The 21439-nt window shown below is 40.5% G+C and overlaps 1 protein-coding gene across 1 annotated transcript in view; it reads right to left on the minus strand.

The window, feature by feature from the left end:
* LOC132404104 (neurexin-3-like) overlaps positions 1 to 21439 on the minus strand; it is a 2171528-nt gene that overhangs the window by 2139212 nt on the left and 10877 nt on the right. Inside the window, exons 2-4 of the mRNA XM_059988144.1 lie at positions 2521 to 2538; positions 1318 to 1347; positions 612 to 623 (exon numbers count right to left, since the gene is read on the minus strand). Of these exons, the coding sequence (XP_059844127.1) occupies positions 612 to 623; positions 1318 to 1347; positions 2521 to 2538 (60 nt within the window). The remainder of the gene's footprint in view (positions 1 to 611; positions 624 to 1317; positions 1348 to 2520; positions 2539 to 21439) is intronic.

Here is a 21439-nt window from a genome sequence, read left to right on the forward strand (position 1 = left end):
TATACTTGTAGGAGTTTATTTGTGTTGTTCAGCATGAAAAGCTGGATTAATATACTTAATTAACATCCATCACTATTTAATTGGCAATGACTGTTTTTGAATCCATGAAATCAGCCAAAATAATTCTCACCAACTCTTCGTTTGCTTTGTAGTAATAGTGGGCCTCATCCACATCACACAGAGGTGTTCAAGAATATGACTCTACAAGCCCTAATGTAGAATTAGCTCGCAGTTCAGCTAATGTAAAACAAGCAAGTGCTTACACTTCAACGTTGCATAGGATTTTTACTGTTTTAAAAAATCAAACTTTAAAAAATCTAGACAATATCTTCCCAATGGAATTCAACATCAAATGCATGGTCATTAAAATAGTGCTTCTCCAAGTAACCAGCATATGCATTATTTTAGCAATTACAGCAAGACAGAAAAACTGAATTTTATGTGAGTGAAACAATTTCCAGAGTCAACATTACCAAGCCGAAGTCTGAAACGCATTTCAGCTGAGTTGTGATACCACAATGACAGATCAACAATCTTATATACAAAATATACTTTTAAAAAACACATCTTTGTTTGTAAGCAGTGAAAATAAAAAAAAAACATAACTCTACCTTTACTTCTACCTACAGAAATGAAGTTTGGATCCGAGTAAGCATGAAATCCATCATTGAGGGGCGATGAAGAAGGGGGAAGGATAACAAATTAGGAACACTTCAACACATCACACACCAAACAAAAATCAAAGCTGTGAATTACTGCAGAAATCTGCAGTAATCCACTAAGTTTGCTGAAAATCTACAGAAATCATATAGATGCAGCATTGAACATAATATACACATACGTGCAATGGCAAATCCAAAATGCAAAAAATAAACTACTTATGCAGTCCTGGATATCAATGGTCACCAGTGTGAAAATATCATGTGCATTATTTCCACCCATTGATAGCCCAGCTTCAGCAACTATTATTGGGATTTTTTATTAAGTCCATTGGGATCATGCAATGTCAAAAATATGAATGTGTGCATACATATACAATGTACTCTGGGGTCACTGCAATGTAGCTAGCGACACATTAAGAAAAGCATCCTGAATATCAGGTGTTCATCCTCATGATGCAGTCACGCTCCAACAGAGCCATCGGAATCAACCACTCAGCATTCAATATTAAACAGGCTGCAGTAATAAAAAGCCTTGAAATAGCTAACGCAGGAAACAGAAATTCATCCACCACATTGCTACTCAACAGACTAGCAGCGAGGGAGGGGGGAGAAAAGGAAGTTAATAGAAGCAGAAAGACAGGAAAAGACAGCATACCTTGCTCGCCCATCATCAGATGTGAGAAACCTTTGAAGAGGAAGAAAGAAGGTCAAAGAAAATCAACAAGAGTTTCATACAATACCAGTCGGTATTGTGATATCGCATACTTAAAGGCTAAGTATGTTATCGGTCACGCTGAAGCTTTTTGCCACGAGTGAAAAAGCTTACATCGCTATTAAACTAAAAAACACTAAATTCATTCCAAGGAATCAAACGAGTCACCTTTTGCCTTTGAATATATATAAACAGCATCAAAGCTATACAAGCTGTATCCCTTTTAGATACTGTCTAGGTTAAGCTATGGACTTGCGGTATTTGTTCAATTTCTCCTCTGCTTTCAAATCTTCAGCTATTAGCTACAACTATTAAGTATACCATCCTGTAATTAGTTTTCTTGTACAAATGATGAATCACAATTTTAACCATATATTATTATTATTGGCACACTAAGGAGTCATCGATAAATCTGGCAGCTAATTGTTTTACTATAAGGAATTAAGGAATGTATTTCAGATAACCCTTTATTTTCCCTCTTGCCCATAAAAGATACAGCATGCACAAATTCCCACTACAAAATGCTACATCATTACAAAGGAACGCGAAGTTATTACTGAATTAGGGTCATTTATTTACAGTGACAAAGAGTAAAACTCATTAGTTTTGGGTTGGCGGAGAAGGTATAGGCAAGAACAAAAAGAAAGTAGCTAACGTGGGAAATAAATCAAATGATTATTTAATTCTTTTTGGTCAATTACTAAACAGTTTCAAACTCAGCTCACCAATTCCTCTCAGTGAAATCATTACCGGTTTTTGTTTTAGAAAAATAGTTTAGTCAGTGATCTTACTGCCTTAGTGATCAATAATCTTTTTCTCCCCACAACAGCAACTTGGTGCTATCTGCAACATCACCCAGCAGATAAACCTGCCCAATTTCATAGTGGTTCATTCTCATTTGTTACAGCTATGTTTCTTTAGACATCCACTGCCTTTCAATGCAGATAACTCAAGTAAGAGTTTTTATTTTGTCAAAATACTGACTAAGCTGCCTTGCCTAATGCAGCTCCATTAGGGAAGAGTAATTATCATGCAAAACACTTTCAAAATTTTTGTTACTTAATGCCATTTTTAGCAAAGCAGAAGATTGGCAACATCTTGCAAGTTAGTCATTGGTTAAATTTACTTGGTGGAGGAAGAGCTCACCTGGCACACGGTTGACTTCTGAAAGCGGAAATTTCAAGGAAGGAAAGAACCAGATGTTAGACACACTGCCAGCACTGGTCTTTGCATGGAACTGCGTCATGCACAAGAACAGAAGGACCATGCGTTTAAACATGCAAGCGATAAACACTGTGCATGTATGAACTTTACAAAGCAAAACTTCACATTTCATCATCTGTCCGGCAGCTGGAATCAGATCGGTTCTCACTTAAGAAAAGAAACCTACTCAACGATAATTAAGAATATTTCAAAATATTCTTTAGTCATTGTACAACTGAATTGTTTGTTTCTACAAAAGGATTTTCCAGTAAATTTTTAGCATGGTGAACATGCTCTCCTAAAAATATAAAAATTTACGACCAGTTGTAGAACTGACAATACCAAAAGACCATATGAACAGCATGTGTGGTTTGCCAAGTCACCTTCATTGCAGATATAGCACTTGAAAATGCAAGCAATTTTCAGATTGAAAGGACTTTTCTTACCTTCAGAGAAAAGCAGCAAGCTCTTACTGACCATATAAAAAAATCCTCTTAAACCTTAAAACTTTTCTCGCCCCCCCCCCCACTTCCCAGGTTGTTGGTCCTGGAACAGCTCCCCCCTCCCAAGCATAACAATCTGTGTTATATGTTTGAGATGAAGACAACAAATCATCTGGCTCCGAATGCCTTTTTGTTTTGTTTTAAGGAGTAGTTGGCATCAAATTTATTTTCACTATTTACATCACTATTCTTCACGGAATTGCATGAGCCATCCCTGAAGTTCCCATTCTAACAATTGGTTCTATTGGAGGAGGATAAAATAAGGATGATGTTACACACGTACAGCTCTGGGCACCAAGTATCGAATTCCTGCCATAATGTTTGCAGGGGTAGATGTTAGTAAGGACATTATTACAGCCACAAACCTGACAGCCCATCTGCATTTTATAAATGTATTCTCCTTATTGTATTTTATAGTTTTTTTATTATGTATTGTACTGTACTGCTGCTGCAAAGCAACAAATTTCACAACATATGCCAGTGCTTATGGCCATAATAAATCCTATCCTTTATGGCTATAGTTATTAAACCTGATTCTGACTCAAATCAGGAAATTCTGCAGATGCTGGAAACCCAGAGTAGCACACACAAAGTGCTGGAGGAACTCAGCAGGTCAGACAGCAGCCACGGGAAAAAATAAACAGTCTGTGTTTAGAGAGAGGACCTTCATCACGAGTTCACACGAAGGGTCGCAGTCCAAAAGGTCAACTGTTAATTCCCTTCCCTGGATGCTACCCGACCTGTTGTGTTCCTCCACCATTTTCTACGTGAAGCCATCTGCAAAGTGTGAATATACATTAAAAATGTGTATAGTTTGTTACACAATCCTCAGATCTTACAATAAAAATAGTTTGTGTGAATATCATTTTAAAACCTTCAGCTATTGATAGTTTAACCGAGTCGCTGGAATCCACATGGAGCCTAGTCTTACTGGAATACTGCTGCTTTATAGAGTGTAGTGTCACTTCTATCCCATGCCCAGCGGGACGTCTTAGGACAGGCATGGGCAAACTACGGCCCGTTAAGCTTTTTAATCCGGCCCGCAGAACTTGATGAAATTATATTAATAAACCGTGTTAACGTTTTTTACCCGCAATTCTGGCGTTTTCCCAATGGATGACGCACTCTATATACATTGACCTTTGTTGAGGTGCAGCGTATTACTCCACATTTGCACTTTACTCTTTGTTCAGCTCGACCTATTTGTGTGAACAGGCGTTCAGCGTCATGAACATCAACGAAGCCAGCCACAGATCCAAGTTAACTGACCAACACCTCAGATCCATCCTGAGAATCGCCACAACAAAACTAAATCCATATTTTGATGCGCTGGCTAAAAAGGGAGACCAACAACACTGTTCCCACTGAAATTAAAAATAAGTTTCTTCGTTGTGTTATGTAAAAAATGCATTTGAAAATATTTTTTTCAATAAGCCTTACATGTTACATGTCATTTCTGTTAAGTGATGGACATCAGTAGTGCCCAGGTGCACGTACGTTCTCAAAATAAAAAATGCGCTCCAGATCAAATAACGCGCTCCGCATTCTGGCGCGCTGTCACTGTTCTGTCTTTGTGCTGGTCGTTGTTGCGTTTTGGCACAGGCGACAATTGAATAAGAAGGAGCAGGACAAGTAGACCTGCATCTCCTACCGTTTTTGAAATAAAGACAGTCAGGAGGAGAGTGATGATGATAATATCTTCAAGGAAAACAGAATTTTCAGTGCTTTAAAATAATAACTGTTACTATTTAAAAAAGCTGTATTTTATTCATTTAATTTTCAGTGTTTTAAAAGTCATTTCAATAAGTAGCTAAATACCATGGGACTTCAAAGACATATTTTGTTGTAATGCATTTGTTCATTTTCAATTGAAATTAAAGCACATGTTTTCTACATATCCCATGATATTTTATTTTCTCTTATGAGGTGTATTACCAAAACACTCCATCCATCTGCTCCTGGTCCGGCCCCCCTGTCAAATTTTAGAATCCTTTGTGGCCCACAAGTCAAAAAGTTTGCCCACCCCTGTCTTAGGATATTCACTCCTGAGATTTCCAAAGGGATTCTAAGAAAGGAGTTAAAAGAGAAGAGTTTGTGTTTAAATATTCTATATTAGTTAAATGTTGATACTTATTTACAAGGATTTCTGTGCCTTATTACCATTATTTAATCTTTTATAAGTATTTATTTATTTGTGACTATGTAGAAAATGCTAACTGAAATTGGTGTGGCTCGGGTGATACTGTTACAGCACCAGTGACCAGAGTTCAATTCCACCCCTGTCTGTGAGGAGTCTGTTCTCTCTTTCCATGACCATGTGTGTTTCCTCTGGGTGCTTCAGTTTCCTCCCACATTCCAAAGATATCCAGAGTAGCCGGTTAATTGGTCACATGGGAGTAACTGGCAGCAGGGCCTTGTTGGACCAGAACAGAACAAGCAGAATCTTTAAATAAAAATAAAATAGGTACTTCTATCCAGTGGTTCATGTACACTAGGAAGCATCCTTTTTTTTTAAATTCTTCTTGCACACCCATAATCAGCCCCCGATTTAAACACTAACCGACACAATGGGGAAATTTACAGCGATACACAAAGTGCTGGAGGAATAATTTCCCTCTCTCTCCCTCCTCTCCCCAATGCTGTCAGAGGATGGTGCCGAAGCAAGATTTAATTGACGCTGTTTGTGGATCGTGGACTGAGATGAGTTTAGGATGTGTTTCTAATTCTTTTGGTCACTCCTTTTTTTTTGTTGCTAGTTTGGGCGATTTTTGAATCAAAGCAGCCTGCAGAAAAGGAACACCAAGCTAAACTGAAATATGCCTTTTGATTTTGTGTTTTGCATTCTGTGATTTTGCTCATTTTTTAGACATTGTTTACCTAATTATTTTTGCACGGAGAGAAGGGTGGATGTTTTTCTTTGAATGGGTTCCACATTTCTTCTTTGTTTCCTGACTGTATGTGTGGAAGACTAACCTTAGGGTTGTATACTGCATTCATATTTTGATAATAAATGTACTTTGAATCCTTTGAACTCTGCGGGTCAGGTAGCTTTAAATGGAAAGGAATAAAGAGCCCACATTTTGGGCCAAGACCCTTCATTGGGACTCTATTTCCCATGCCTACTCAGCCTACCAAAGTTCATGTGTTTGGGAAGTGGCCTAAAAATGGACCACTTGGTGAAATGTTCAAGATTCACAGAAAGAAAGTGCAAAATTCATACAGTACAAGAGGTCAGCATTGAATCTCAGTCATTCAAGGTGTGAGGCAGCGATCCTATTTTGCCTCTCTATTCTTAGACACCTAATTCAAAGTAAAATCAGACCTATCAGATTGGAAAAACTTGTGTCTGTGTATATTAGAATGTGGAATGGTTAGCTGCATAAATTTGAGGTTACCCATGAGGGTGTGAAAATCGGAGGACTTACAGGCGGGGTAGGGTGTAAAGAGGCCTGTGCAGACAATGAACAATTGTTCTATGTAGAGCTGAAAGGTGTGTTGTCCTGTAACTTCTACTGCCTTGAACCGATCCTTGGTCAGTCAAGCTAAATGCAATTTTTCCATAGCACTATACTTCATCACTGACATTCATACCATTTATATCAAAGGACTGAATGCTAGATGCAGAGTATAACACACGGTTATACAAGTACAAGGGATTCTGAAGATGCTGGAAATCTTGAGGAACACAAGCACTAGGTGCCAGAGGAACTTGGCAAGTCAGGCCAAAACGTCTCTTCTGTATACTCACCAACTGCACCCTCCTGGGTATGATCTTTGTCTTAAGAAATTACACCTTGTTTAACACACAGGATGCTGAAAGAACTCAGCAGGTCAGGCAGAATCTACAGAGAGGAATGCATGCAAAGTTTTGGGCCAAGACTATTCATCAGGATTTTGGGAGGAAGGGGGAAGAAGACAGAATGAGAAGATAGGAGGAGGAGAGGGAATGCAAGCAGCTAGGTGATAGGTGAAACCAGGTGAGGGTGAAGTTGAGTGGGTGAGGGAACAAGAATGAAGAAAGAAGCTGGAAAGGAAGGAATCATATGTGTGTTTAATGCTACCAATTGGTGGCAAATTAAGCATTTATATTTTTTGCAACATGTACAAACAAGCTGGATGAACTCAGCAGGTCGGGCAGCATCCGTTGAACGGATGCTGCCTGACCTGCTGAGTTCATCCAGCTTGTTTGTACATGTGGATTTCACCACAGCAGCTGCAGTGTACTGCGTGTTTCTATTTTTTTGCAAGTTGCAATAGTTCCAATTAAGTGGATGATCAGTGAACTTCCCAGCTTAGTGTCCCCATATGGTGTAATGAAATATTATGCCATGCTTTTCCACTCTACTCAGTGTCAAATGAAGTATTTGTACTTTAAAGGAGGAATGGATTAAAAGTCAAAGCCTCTCATTCTTGGTTTGATCAACTGAGCCTGCAAATGTGAAAACAGTAACAAGGACTGACAAAATCTAATTAATTATTAAAAGGGTTTTCCAAAAAAAATGCAATTGAGTGAAGTTTTAAGGATATCGACAAAGAAAATAGCTATTAACGATAAAAAGATGAAGATTAGCTTTATCATGTGTACGTCAAAACATTGAATATATAGTACAGTGAAATGCATTGCTTATGTCAACGACCAACATAATCCGAGATGTGCTCGGGACAGCCTGCAAGTGCCACCAGCACCAACATAGCATGTCCACAACTTACTAACACTAACCCGTATATCTGTGGACTGTGGGAGGAAACTGGAACACCTGGAGAAAACCCTGAAAAATGTACAAATTCCTTATAGGCAGTGGTGGGATTCAAACCCCAAACTTACAACTGGTGCTGTGATGGCATTACACTAACCGTCATGCTGCCCTGACATTAACGTCCTCTCGGATATTATTCTATCTCATAAGCATTCAGAGAGCTCCATCCAAGATGGGGCAAGCAAATAGCTCCATCATCTTAGGGAAAGAATGACTTGACAAAAATTTCTGGAAGGAGAATCCAAGAGAGAAAAAGCAAAAATGGAACAAATGCTGAAACAGCAAAGTATCCAAACAATGTGCACTGGAAAATAGAAGCATAAAAAGTGAAAACCAATGTGACAGGAGTAAAAGATTAAAACAAAGGGAATTAATTGCAACAAGGACACTTCCCCCAAGTTGGTTTCCTGACAGCCGAGTTTAAATGCTGTGAATAATTATGCAGGATTGACAGACGATGTACAAGAGCGTTTACCCAAGGAGATACAGCTGTCTGCACACACTTATGAGGAGAGAAGTGCATGGAGCGAAGTAAAAAAGAAAAGTGAATTTAATTTTGTTAGCTGTACAGAGAGTGGTAAACTCAGCCAATGCCATCTTGGCACTAGCTTCCCCAGTATCAAGGGCATCTTCAAAAGGGGATGCCTCAAAAAAGAGGGGACATCCATCATTAAGGATCCCCACCATCCAAAACTTGTCCACTTCTCATTACTGTCATCAGGGAGGAGGTATAGAAGCCAGAAGACACACACTCAATGGTAGAGGAACAGCTTCTTCCCCTCCACCATCAGATTTCTGAACGGACAGTGAACCCATGAACACTACCTCACTATTTAAGCTCTTCCTTTGCACTACTTTTTTGTTGTAACTTACGGTTTATTTTATGTGTTGCACTATACCGCTGCCACAAAACAACATTTCATGACATGTCAGTTATAATAATCCTGACTTGGATTCTGAGAAATTGTGTACTCAAAAGTTAGGATATAATAAGTGTCGGTGGATATTAAATTCAGTTATGACTTACATAAAGATTAAACTTGTTGTCAGAAGAATATCAAATTAGTTCACTGAGTTGAAGGCAAGTTTAGCTTAACTAAAGTGGGGACAAATGACAAAAATGATCTCTTGGGATTCTGCAGAACAGTAGAGAATTGATTAACAGAATCTGTTCATGTCAAAGGACTGGCATCACATGATTTACTGTGTCTAAGCAATGCAAGCAGGGGCCAGTGTAAGACAGATTGGTAGCAGAAAACTCAATAACTAAGAAAGTGGGTGAAGGAAATGCTGATTTATAACATAGGTAAATTTAAGTTCCAGTATATTAATAAAGTCCATGGAACATCATGTAAGGATGTCCATGAGTACAGGTAGAAAAAGAATGGAAATATTACCAATTAACTAATTTGCTCAGATTTATAATGTTATGCTGGTTGCAATGGTGCTTCTCTTCAAGAAATATAGGGGAGGGGGAAATTTGGGAGTTGAATTCTTCTTACTGCTGCTATCAGGAGGGTGGTACAGGAGACTCAGAACTCACACAACCAAGTTCTGAAACATTTATACCCTTCAACCATTAGGCTCTTGAACCAAAGGGGGTAATTTCATTCAACCTCTCTTGTCCCATCATTGAAATGTTCCCACAATCTATGGACTCACTTTCAAGGACTCTTCATCTCATGTTCTCAGTATTTATTGTTTATTATTATTATTTTTTCTCTTTTTATATTTGCACAGTTTTTTATCTTTTGCACACTAGTTGAACACCCAAGTTGGTGCAGTCTTTCATTAATTCTGTTATGGTTATTATTCTATAGATTTATTGATCATGTCCACAAGACAATGAATCTCAGGGTTGGGCATGGTGATATATTTTTATTTTAAAAAACACACTTCGATAATAAATTTATTTCAGACATTGAACTTAAAGACAAGGGCTTAAAACAAAGCAGCAGAACAGGAATTAACCAGCATGGCACACAATTTTGAGAGAGTTAAGAGTAGTGAAATGGAAGGCTTCTTCTGGGTGTGATTTTGTTTCATCAAGACTAGTGCTGCTTTTCTGCTATCCTACTTCCCAAATATCATAAAGATTAGTAAACCTCTCTAAAAACTTCTCAGCCACATTGGTCTGATTGCTAACAAAATCCTAATTCTAGAAAAATGTTCCAAATGTATTTCAAGGATCTAGACCAGCAAAATAGTTGATCTGATAAACTATCTTGAAAACATAACATTCTGCATCAGAAAGTGATTTAATGTTGATGATGAGGGCAGAATTAGAAGAGTATAAAGTTAGTAGGTGTCATAGAAAACTTAAAATTAAGAAATATTGTCTTCCACAGAGTGGTGGATGTGTGAGATGGACTTTATTGCTCTGCCAATTAATGGGCTTAAGATGATAAATGGAGAAACATTTGATTATTAATGTGAATACAAATCACAACTGTAAGCTCAGAGAAAAATAATCAAACATACTCTGCGACGTTATTATTCCTCAGCTGCTGAGTTGATAAAAATTGTTGAGCCAAGGAAGGCAATCAGTCAAAGAGAACGTTAAGTTGGTTAGATATTATGGAGCAATGTTTGATTTACCTGTTGTGATGTGCACACTATCTCTTGAGGAATGTTTCTGTACAGTTTAAGGAGTTGGGCAGAGTGAATGATTGTGGATTGTACAACAGAATTGTTTCACAAGTAAAAATGTCCCCCTCAATAAAAACCAGCATCAACAAATGCCAAGCCCCACCTCACTACCACCATTTATTTTATTTTTTTTTTTTAAAAAGTACCTTCAGCAATAATACATGTATTATTTCTTCTTCAGACTAATTCTATGTTGGAAATATTGTTACAAGCAATGTAGACCTCCACTGCCCAACATGCTGACTACCCCTCGGCCTCTATAGATGCTGTTGGACTCGCTACATTCCTCTAGTAGTTTAGCTTTAGCCTCAAAATACAGGAATGTCCCTACAGAATTTCTATAGCTCAAGCGTGGATTAATCAGTGGAATTCATTGCCAAGGATGGCTGTGGAGGCCAAGTCAATTGGTATACAGTATTTAAAACAGAGGATAGGTCCTTGATTAGCAAGGGTGTTAAAAGTTATAGGGAGAATGTGGTCGAGAGGGATAATAAATCAGCCACAATGGGATGACTTAATTGGCCAATTGAATTAATTCTGCTCCACTCCCTTTTTAGCATACTTAATAAGTTAGAAAATACACTGAGGTCTGTAACTGAAGCTTGGAAGATTAACCCTGTATAATGCATTCATCCTAAAATTATAGTCCCTACCACTAAGAACAGCTTTCCCTCTCCTATTCCCTCTCCACCAGCTTCATTCTAGTTCCCTTTATCTTTCTACTCTCCTCACCTCCCTCTGGTGCCCCTCCTCCTTCTGTTTCTCCTTTTGTCCTCTATCCTCTCCTATCAGACTCCCTCTTCAGCCTATCATCTCCCAGCTTCCTACTTCATCCCCCCTCCCCAATGCACCTTCCCTGTCACCTGGTCTTTCCTCTTCCCACCTACCTTCTTATTCTCGCTTCTTTCCCCTTCCTTTCAGCCCTGAAGGGTCTTGACCCAAAACATCAACTACTTATTCCCCTCTATAGACGGTGGTTGACCTGCCGTGTTTCTTCTGCATTTTGCCTGTGTCACCCTAAATTTCTCTCACTGTACACAATGCACTAAACAAGGCAGCTTAATTGAAGCCCTGAGGGAATATTATGATCTAATACTTATAACTGGATCAGATTAAATGCAAAACTTTCTACACATGGAAGCATTCTGAAACGCATAGAAGTTTCAAATAACATATCATTATGAAATCACTTGCATTAAATTATCTTGCATGGGCATAGCCTGCATAGAGCTGGAGGTCGAGGCTTCAGGAAGGATGTCAAGGTCTTAATAAGATAGAGGAGATTTACTAGAATGGAACTAGGATGGTAAAAGCTAATTTAATCTTTCTAATTTATATAGAGACCCACAACAAAATCTGATCCTTTACCTTACAGAAACAAAGGAAAAATTTACGAGAGGCATTCAAACACGAGTTTTGTTAGAACTCTGAAATAAAAGATGGTAAGGAACTGGAAGAATCAGAATCAGGTTTAATATCACCAGTATATGTTGTGAATTTTTTTTATTTTTTTATCTTAGTGGCAGCAGTACAATGGAATATATAATAGAGAAAATTAGCTGAATTATAGTAAATGCACATATATGTATATATTTACTGAAAGTCACTTTTCTATTCAATAGTTATTGACTTCATCAACCATGGGTTTGAGTTTAAGAGCTGAGAGGTGATGTTGCAGCTATATCGGACCCTGGTCAGACCCCACTTGGAGTACTGTGCTCAATTCTGGTCGCCTCACTTCAGGAAGGATATGGAAGCCATAGAAAGGGTGCAGAGGAGATTTACAAGGGGATTGGGGAGCATGCCTTATGAGAATAGATTGAGTGAACTCGGCCTTTTCTCCTTTGAGCGACAGAGGATGTGAGGTGACCTGATAGAGGTGTATAAGGTGATGAGAGGCTTTGAACCTGTGGATAGTCAGAGGCTTTTTCCCGGGGCTGAAATGGCTAGCACAAGGCTGCATAGTTTTAAGGTGCTTGGAAGTAGGTACAGAGGAGATGTCAGGGGTCAGTCCATGGACTCCTCCACCTCTTCGATCAGGCCACACTCAGTTTGGAGAAGTAACTCCTTGTATTTCATTTGGGCACCCTCCAACATGCTAGCATAAACATCAAATTCTCAAACTTCCAGTAATGCCCCCTCCCCCTCTCCTTCACTACTTCCCTCTCTCACCTCATCTCCTTGCCTGCCCATAACCTCCCTCTGGTGCTCCTCCACCTTTTCTTTCTTCCATGGCATTCTGTTCTCTCCTATCGGATTCCCCTTTCTCCAGCCCTGTATCTCATCTCTCAATCAACTTCCCAGCTCTTTAGCTCAGCTCTTCTCCCCCCTCCCAGTTTCACCCATCACCTTGTGTTTCTTCCTCCCTCCCCCCACACCTTCTTACTCTGACTCCTCATCCCTTTTTCTCTCCTTCAGTCCAGCTGAAAGGTCTTGGCCCGAAACTTTGACTGTACTCTTTTCCACAGATGCTGCCTGGCCTGCTGAGCTCCTCCAGCACTATGTCTGTGTGTTGCCTTAAAAAAAGGGTCGTGGAGCAATGTTCATGGGTTCGATGTCCATTCAGAAATTGGATGGCAGAGAAAGAAGCCGTTCCTAAATTGTCAAATGTGCAGCTTCACCTCCTACCTGATGGTAGCAACGAGAACAAGGCTCAAGTTGGGTGATGGGGTGGGGGGGGGGGGGGGGGGGGGTCGCCATCATTTTGAGGCGCCACTCCTTGAAGATGTGCTGAATATCATGGAGGATTGCGCCCATGATGGATCCGTCCAAGTTTACATCTCTCTGCCGCTTATTTCAATCCTGTGCAATAGCAGCACCCACCCAAGCACCACACCCCCCCACCACCAAACCATACCAGACAGTGATGCAGCCAGTTAGAATGCTCTCTACGATTCCGTGCCCATCGGCCAGCACAGTAGCACAGCAGTTAATACAGCATAATGTTATTAGAGCACCAGCAATCACTGGATTCAATTCTGTGCACAGTTTGTACACTCTCCCCATGAACACGTGGGTTTCCTCTGAGTGCTCCAGATGCCTCCCATTTTCCAAGGATGCAAGATTAGAATTAGTAACACCTTCCCCCCTCAACCCAGCATCTGCCAGTTTGTATTTATTCCTCTCCCCTAACCTCTTTTCCCCCTTCCTTGCAAGGTCTCAGTCCAAAACCTTGACAGTCTATTCCCCTCCATAGATGCAGTTTCACCTGCTATGTTCCACCAGCACTTTGCATGTGTTAAACAAGGGCGTACTTCCTAAATTCACAGACCATACTCAGGAAGGTGCAGTAGTAGGCGGACAGAAGAAATCATTTGGAGAAATCATGAAGCCCTGATTTTACAGACGAGAAATTTAGTTATTTGTTTATTTGTTATTTATTCAATGAGATTCAGCGCAGAATAGGCCCTTCGAGCCATGCCGCCCAGCAATTCCCCCAGCTTAATGGCAGGACCTTTTACAATGACCAATTAACCTCCAAACCAGTACGTCTTTGGACTGTGGGAAGAAACCGAAGGACCTGGAAGAGATCCACATGGTCACAGGGAGGACATAAAAGCTCTTTACAGGCAGTGACAGGAACTGAACCTGGGTGGTCGGTACTGTAAAACACTGTGCTAACCACAATGTTACCTTGCCATCCTAAATACATTAATACATATTACAGTATCCTTCTTAAAAACAAGTTAAGGAATTTTACAGTATGGCGCAATAGTGTAATGTGCGGGGACTATTTCAAGAGATTGGAAAATTTGATTCAATGAAAATCTAGATCAGTTTATTCAACTCCAGAGCAATTTGCATGCCTTCATTTGACACTGCTGTTGACCAGCAAGCCCAGATCCATAATGATGTTAACCTTTTCGATTCAAAGACTGAAATGCAATCACTGTGTTTAATCAGGAAATCATCACAGGTTTACCGCTGCAGAATAAGATGTCCACAACAATTTTTATGCAAATAGAGCTGGCTCATGTCAATTCAAATGCAAATGAAAATTGATTGAGGTGCTTGTAAAATGAATTTCAGACCAAGAACACCAGATCTGAAGTACAGGAATGTATTCAAATGTACGACTATAGCATTAAGAATGAAGATCTGAATATTTTTGAATTTGTTTTAAATAATTTTAATTTAAACAACAATGCTTCCATGTCTTCAGAACTTGATTAGCATAGGTTAATTCTTTCCATAGATCATACAAAATGCAGGCTAAACCAACGACTTCAGTGAAATTAAGCCACCCAACCTTGAGATTGGAGATTGGCAGCCTTCTCGTGTTCCACCAATTAAATGGGTAACACATTAGCATAGTGGTCAGTGTAACACTATTATAGCGCCAGCAAAACAGGTTCGATTCTGCCGCTGTCTGTAAGGAGTTTGCAGATTCTCCCAATCACCATGTGGGTTCCAAAGGTGTACAGGCTAGTAGGTTAAATGGTCACATTGGGCAGCACAAGCTGAGAGATCAAAGGACATGTTACCGAGCTGTATCGCGCAATAAAAACAAATATATATATATAATTTTTAAATGGTTCCTAGGATGAGTCTATTATTCTCAGTAAAAACAGTGAAAATTGAAATTAATTCTATCTCTCTGCTTCCTTCCATTGGCCCCCTTCAATTGAACCTGAATGAAGACCACAAGACATAAAAGCAGAATTAAGCCAAGTCTGCTCTGCCATTCAATTATGGTTGATTTGTTACTCTATCTCTCTCAACCCCACACTCCTGCCCTCTCCCCATAACCTTTGGCACACTTACTAATCAAGAATCTATTGACCTCTTCTTTAAATGTACCCAAGGCCTTTGTCTCCACAGCCATCTGTGGCATTGAATTCAACCATTCATCACCCTCCGGCTAAAGAAATTGCTTCTTGTATATTCAAGAATAGAATCCTCACAACTTTGTGGTGACCACATTTCCCAAGATACTACCCTGTGCTCCAAAACATTCTGAGGGGAAACATCCTCCCATCATTGAACCTGTCAAAACCCCAAAAATTCTCAAGTTTTCAATAAGAACACTTATCTGCTTTATCACCCTCTAGTTAAAGAAATTCCTCATCTTTTCTAAAGGGATGTTGTTCTATTCTGAGACTGTGCCTATTGGTCCTAGACTCCCCCACTATAGAACACATCCTTTCCACATCTATTCCATCTAGGCCTTTCACTATTCAATAGGTTTCAATGAGATTCCACTTAATCCTTCTAAACTCCAGCAGGTACAGGCCCAGAACCATCGAAAACTCTTAATACATTAACCCTTTCATTTCATTGGGGATGTTATGGATAGTCTGGAGGGTTGTCAGAGATTACAGCAGGCCATCGATAAGATACAGAACTGGGCAGAGAAGTGGCAGATGGACTTCAACCCAGATAAGTGTGAAGTGGCCCCTTTTGGTAGGTCCATTTTGAAGACAGAATATAACATTATATTATATTCTGGCAGTGTGGAGAATCGGAGAATCTGAGTCCACGTCAATAGGACACTCGAAGCTGCTTCGCAGATTGACAGTGTTATTAAGAAAGCATATGTGTTGGCATTCATCAACTGTGAAATTAAGTTCAAGAGCCATGGAGTAATGTTACAGCTATACAGGACCTTAGTCAGACCCCACTTGGAGTACTGTGTTCACCTCTGATCACCTCACTACAGGAAGGATGTGGATACTATAGAGAGTGCAGAGGAGATTTACAAGTATGTTCCCTGGATTGGAGAGCATACCTTATGAGAATAGGTTGAGCGTACTTGGCCTTTTCTCCTTGGAGCGATGGAGGGTAAGAGGTGACATGATAGAGGTGTATAAGATGATGAGGGGCATCGATCATGTGGATAGCGAGAGGCTTTTTCCCCAGGGCTGAAATGGATAATGAGGGGGTACAGTTTTAAGGTGTTTGGAAATAGGTACTAAGGGGATGTCAGGGGCAAGTTTTTCCACACAGCGAGGAGTGGATGCCTGGAATGCACGGCTGGCAAAAGTGGTAGATTTGGATACAAAGGATCTTAAGAGCCTCTTAGATAGGTACATGAAGGTTTGAAAAGTAGAGGGCTATGAGCTAGGGAAATTCTAGGTAGTCTCTAGAGTAGAGACTTGTCAGCACAACACTGTGGGCTGAAGGGCCTGTAATGTACTGTAAATTTATCTTCTGTGCTATTCCAGGGATCATTATTGTGAACTTCCTCAGGACCCTCTCCAATGCCAACATATCCATTCTCAGAAAAGGGGCCAAAACTGCTCACAATACTCAATTATTCCCTTTTTTCTTACTCTGTCAGGGGGACGTAGTGTAGCTTAAATGGCTGCTATGTGTTCTTCTTGCCAGGTGTTGAAGACCCAGAGTCTCCCAGGGAACTACATCGGTGTGGAGTGCATCTGCCTGCAGCTCCTTGAAGACTGTGTTAGGGATCTGGAGCAGCCGCTGGATGAACTTCAGCTTGTACGGGAGAGCGAGGAGATAATCGATCAGAGTTACAAGGAAGTAGTCACCCACGAGTTGCAGGAGGAGAGTAGCTGGGCGACTGTCGGTAGGGAAGGCGAATAGGCAGTTAGCGCGGAACACCCCTGTGGCATTCCCCTCAATAATAATACTGTTTTGGTAACTGTTGAGGGCGATGATCTCCCAGGGGAATGCCAGAGACCAGGTTACTGGCATTGATCTGTGGTGCAGAAGGGAAAGAGGGAGAAGAATGGAGCAGTAGTGACAGGGGACTGACAGTCAGAGGAACTGACAGGAGATTCTGGGGACGTGAACAAGAAACCCAGATGGCATGTTGCCTCCCAGGTTCCCAGGTGCCAGGGTCAGGGAAGTCTTGGATTGTATCTGCAGCATTTGGGGGTGGGGGGGGGGGAGAGAGAGAAGAGAAGACATATGACTTAGCACATATTGGTACCAACGATATAGGAAGGAAAAGGTCCTGAAGAGAGAATTTAGAGAGCTAGGCACAAAGCTGAGAAGCAGGATCTCCAGGATAGTAATTTCTGAATTGCTACCTGTGCACCAGTGAGGGTAGAAATAGGCTGATCAGGCAGATAAATGCATGGCTGAGAAGCTGTTGCAGCGGGGAGAGCTTCAGGTTCCTGGATCACTGGGATCTCTTCTGGGGGAGATATGACCTGTACAGAAGGGATGGCTTGCACCTGAACCCAAGAGGGATCAATATTCTCGTAGGTAGATTAGTTAAAGCTGTTGGGGAAGATTTAAACTAATTTTGCAGGGGAGTGGAAACCAGAGTGATGGACTCTGGTTAGGACAGGTGGTTAAAAGCCAAGATAGCATGCAATCAGACTGTCAGGAAGAGCAGGCAGACGATAGGACAAAATTGCCACCAGCAGGGTAAGTATCAGTGCATTAGTGATACAATAACAAAAAGGGTAAAAAATACAGTACTGTAAGTATTACATCTCATGAACGATCTCCTGATTCTTGTACATCAGCCCATGATTGAATGGCGGAGCAGACTCAATGGGTCAAATGGCCCACTTCTGCTCCTATCTCAATGCACAAGAAATAAGTTGGATGATTGATGGATTGACAGATGATGAGTACTTGTGAGTTGAGTTAAGAAACTGCAAAGGTAAAAAGACCCTGATGGCAGTTATATACAGGCCTCCAAATAGTAGCTAGGATGTGGACTACAGATTACAATGAGGAATAGAAAAGGTGTGTCAAAAGGGCAATGTTATGATAGTCATGGGAGATTTTAACATGCACGTCGATTGGGAAAAATCAGGTTGGTAATGGATCTCAAGAGAATAAATTTGATGAATGCCTATGAGATGGCTTTTTAGAGCAGTTTGTTATTGACTACTATGGGATCAACTATCCTGGATTGGGTGTTATGAACCAGAGTCAGTTAGAGAGCTAATTTAGAAAATGCATGGTCCTGCACTTTGGTAGAAGAAATAAATGTGCAGACCATTTTCTAAACGGGGAGAAAATCCAAAAATCTGAGATGCAATGGAGCTTGGGAGTGCTTGAGCAGAACACTCTAAAAATTAACTTTCAGGTTGAGTCAGTGGTGGGGAAGACAAATCTGATGTTAGCATTCATTTCAAGAGGTCATGAATACAAGAATAAGGATGTGATTCTGAGGCTTTATAAGGCACTGGAGTGACCTCACCTTGAATATTGTGAACAATTTTGGGCCCCTCCTCTCAGAAGAGATGTGGTATTGGAGAGGGTTCAGAGGAGGTTCACAAGGATGACTCCAGAAATGAAAAGGTGAGGAATATTTCATGGCTTTGGGCTCTAATCACTGGAATTTAGAAAGATTGGGGGTGGGGGGGGGGGGGAGAAAGAGGTTCATTGAAACCTTCTGAACGTTGAAAGGCCTAGACAGAGTAGATGAGGAAAGGATGTTTCCCAATGTGAGGAGAGTCTAGGACAAGAGGGGACAGCCTCAGGATAGAAGGACATCCATTTAAAACAGAGGTGCAGAGAAATTTCTTCAGCCAAAGGGTGGTGAATTTGTACAAATTATTACCATAGGCAGCTGTGGAGGCCAGGACATTGGTTGAACTTAAGGTGGAGATCACTAGGTTCTTGATTAGCAATGGCATCAAAGGTTACAGGAAGAAGGCTGGGGAGGGGGCTGAGGAGGGTGGAAAAAAAAGGATCAGCCATGATTGAATGGTGGAGCTGACTCAATTGGCTAAATGGCCTAATTCTGCTCCTTTGTCTTATGGTCATTACTGTTGGAAATTGGGACCTCAAGTGCTGTATGTAGTAGAGCTTGTTCGTTCTCCCCATAACCGCATGGGCTCCTGCCTATTGCTTTGGCTTCCTCCCATACCCTATATTATATGCACTAATTACAGTAAGTCCCCAGGTCACAACAGGATTCCATTCAAGAGAATAGTTTGTAACTTGTTAACATTTTAAAGTGAAAGACGAACAAAAAAAAGAGCATGTGAGAGAGGATCACATGATCAACTGTCATGGGAGGGTGAGCAGATGCTGGAAGACTCACTGACATGGCACGCAAGCCTGGCCAGCTCTGCCCTTCTCAACCCAGTTTGCAATTGCTGCTCATGGTGAGGGTGAAGAGAGGTGCAATGAAGAAAGACATGAAGTAGCATCTTGTTCCCACCCAACAGAAGGTGCCTACAGCACCACCATCAGCTGATAAATCTATCCCCATCCATCTGCCAGCCTCCCTAATATACGTTCACCTGTTCAAAGATGCATAAACTAGGTGTCTGTAACCAGAAAAAACGTGTAGTTTGTGTAATTTTCCATTAGTATTTGAAAAAGAATGATTTGAAGTGTTGAGGGTTATGGAGAGATAATAAAGATGCCACCAGAAGAAAGAGAAAAGATAATGGATTAATACTATTAATAGCTAACTGACTCATCAGTGTCAGATGAGACTAGCTAACTTTGTACAGACAGTAAAGACAGACATTAGGGACATTTGAGAGACAATTATATAAGTGTGTGGATGTCAGAAAAAAATGGAGGTCTATGTTAGAGGGAGGGGGTAGTCTAGCACAATATATAGTTTACTTTTTAAACTTGTGTTGTAAATGCACCTTATTACTTGTGAGCAACAAACAATGTTACTTGGATTTCCAGCATCTGCACAGTTTCTCTTGTTTATTATTTCTGAATTTATTTATGTGTTATGTATGAGTTATGTGAACTGTGTTATGTACCTTGGCCTGGAGGAACATTGTTTCATTTGGTGGTATTCATGGATATGGTTAAATAACAATGAACTTGAACTTGAATATTGTGGGTGCAAAGGGCCAGCACTGTACTGTTCTGTGTTCTATACACAGATGGGAATATGATGGGAATTATGATGGGAAACCAGTTATTTAATCTTAGCTATAAAGCAAAGTTAACTATTAATTAGTTCTCCCTATGGTGAACTAATGAAATAAGGCAAGTCAAGAAAGGCAAGTGTAGATTAAAAAGTTGGCACAACATTGTGGGCCGAAGGGTCTGTACCAATCTGAACTGTTCTATGTTATATGTTCTAATTGGTCAAGTATGCTGCAGTAAGCAAGGTCAATCTACCAACTGGCAATACAAGTACCTTAGTACATTCCAGACCATCGAAATACCAAGTGCAAGTGTGGATATGGAGAGGATGTTTCCTTGGTGGGAGAATCGAAGACCAGAGGACACAGCCTCAACAGAGGAGTGTCCTCTTAGAACTGAGATAATGAGGAACTTCTTTACCCAGAGAGTGGTGAATCTGTGGAATTCTTTGCCACAGACAGCTATGGAGGCTGTCTTTATGTATATTTAAGGCAAAGGTCAGGGCATGAAGTGAATTGGGGAGAAGGCAGGAGATTGGGGTTAAGAGGAGAATTGGATCAGCTACAATGAAACAGCAGAGGAGACCCGGTGGGACAAATGGCCTAATTCTGCTTATAAAAAGTATTTACCCCCTTGGAAGTTTTCTTGTTTTACAAAGTTGAATCATAGTGGATTTAATTTGGCTTTGACACTGGTCAACAGAAAAGGCTCTTTCATGAAGTGAAAACAAATTTCTACAAATTAGTCTAAATTTATTACAATTATTAAAAACAGACTTTTAATCTTTAACAGACTTTTTTTAATCCCTCCCTCTCCCAGTATAGAGTGCCCTCCTGCTTCAAAACATCCACCATTGACCCTGCATCTAAAAAGACCAAGGTAACATGTCTGAACAACTGGCATTCTGTCGCATACACTGGAATGATAAGCAAATGCTTTGACTGGTCAAGGACTACATCTGCAGCATGCGACCACCCACACTGGATCCCCTACATTTCACCTACTGACACAACCAATCAACAGACAACTCAATGGCCACAGCTCTACATGCCGGCCTTACACATCTGGAGAAGAGGAATGATTATGTAAGAATGCTGTTCTTGGACTATGGTTCAGAATCAACATCATAATTCCTTCCAGGCTCGACAGGAAGCTCAGAGACCTTGGCCTTCACCCTGCCTT

Source organism: Hypanus sabinus, chromosome 2, assembly GCF_030144855.1.
Source record: "Hypanus sabinus isolate sHypSab1 chromosome 2, sHypSab1.hap1, whole genome shotgun sequence".
NCBI lineage: Eukaryota > Metazoa > Chordata > Chondrichthyes > Myliobatiformes > Dasyatidae > Hypanus > Hypanus sabinus.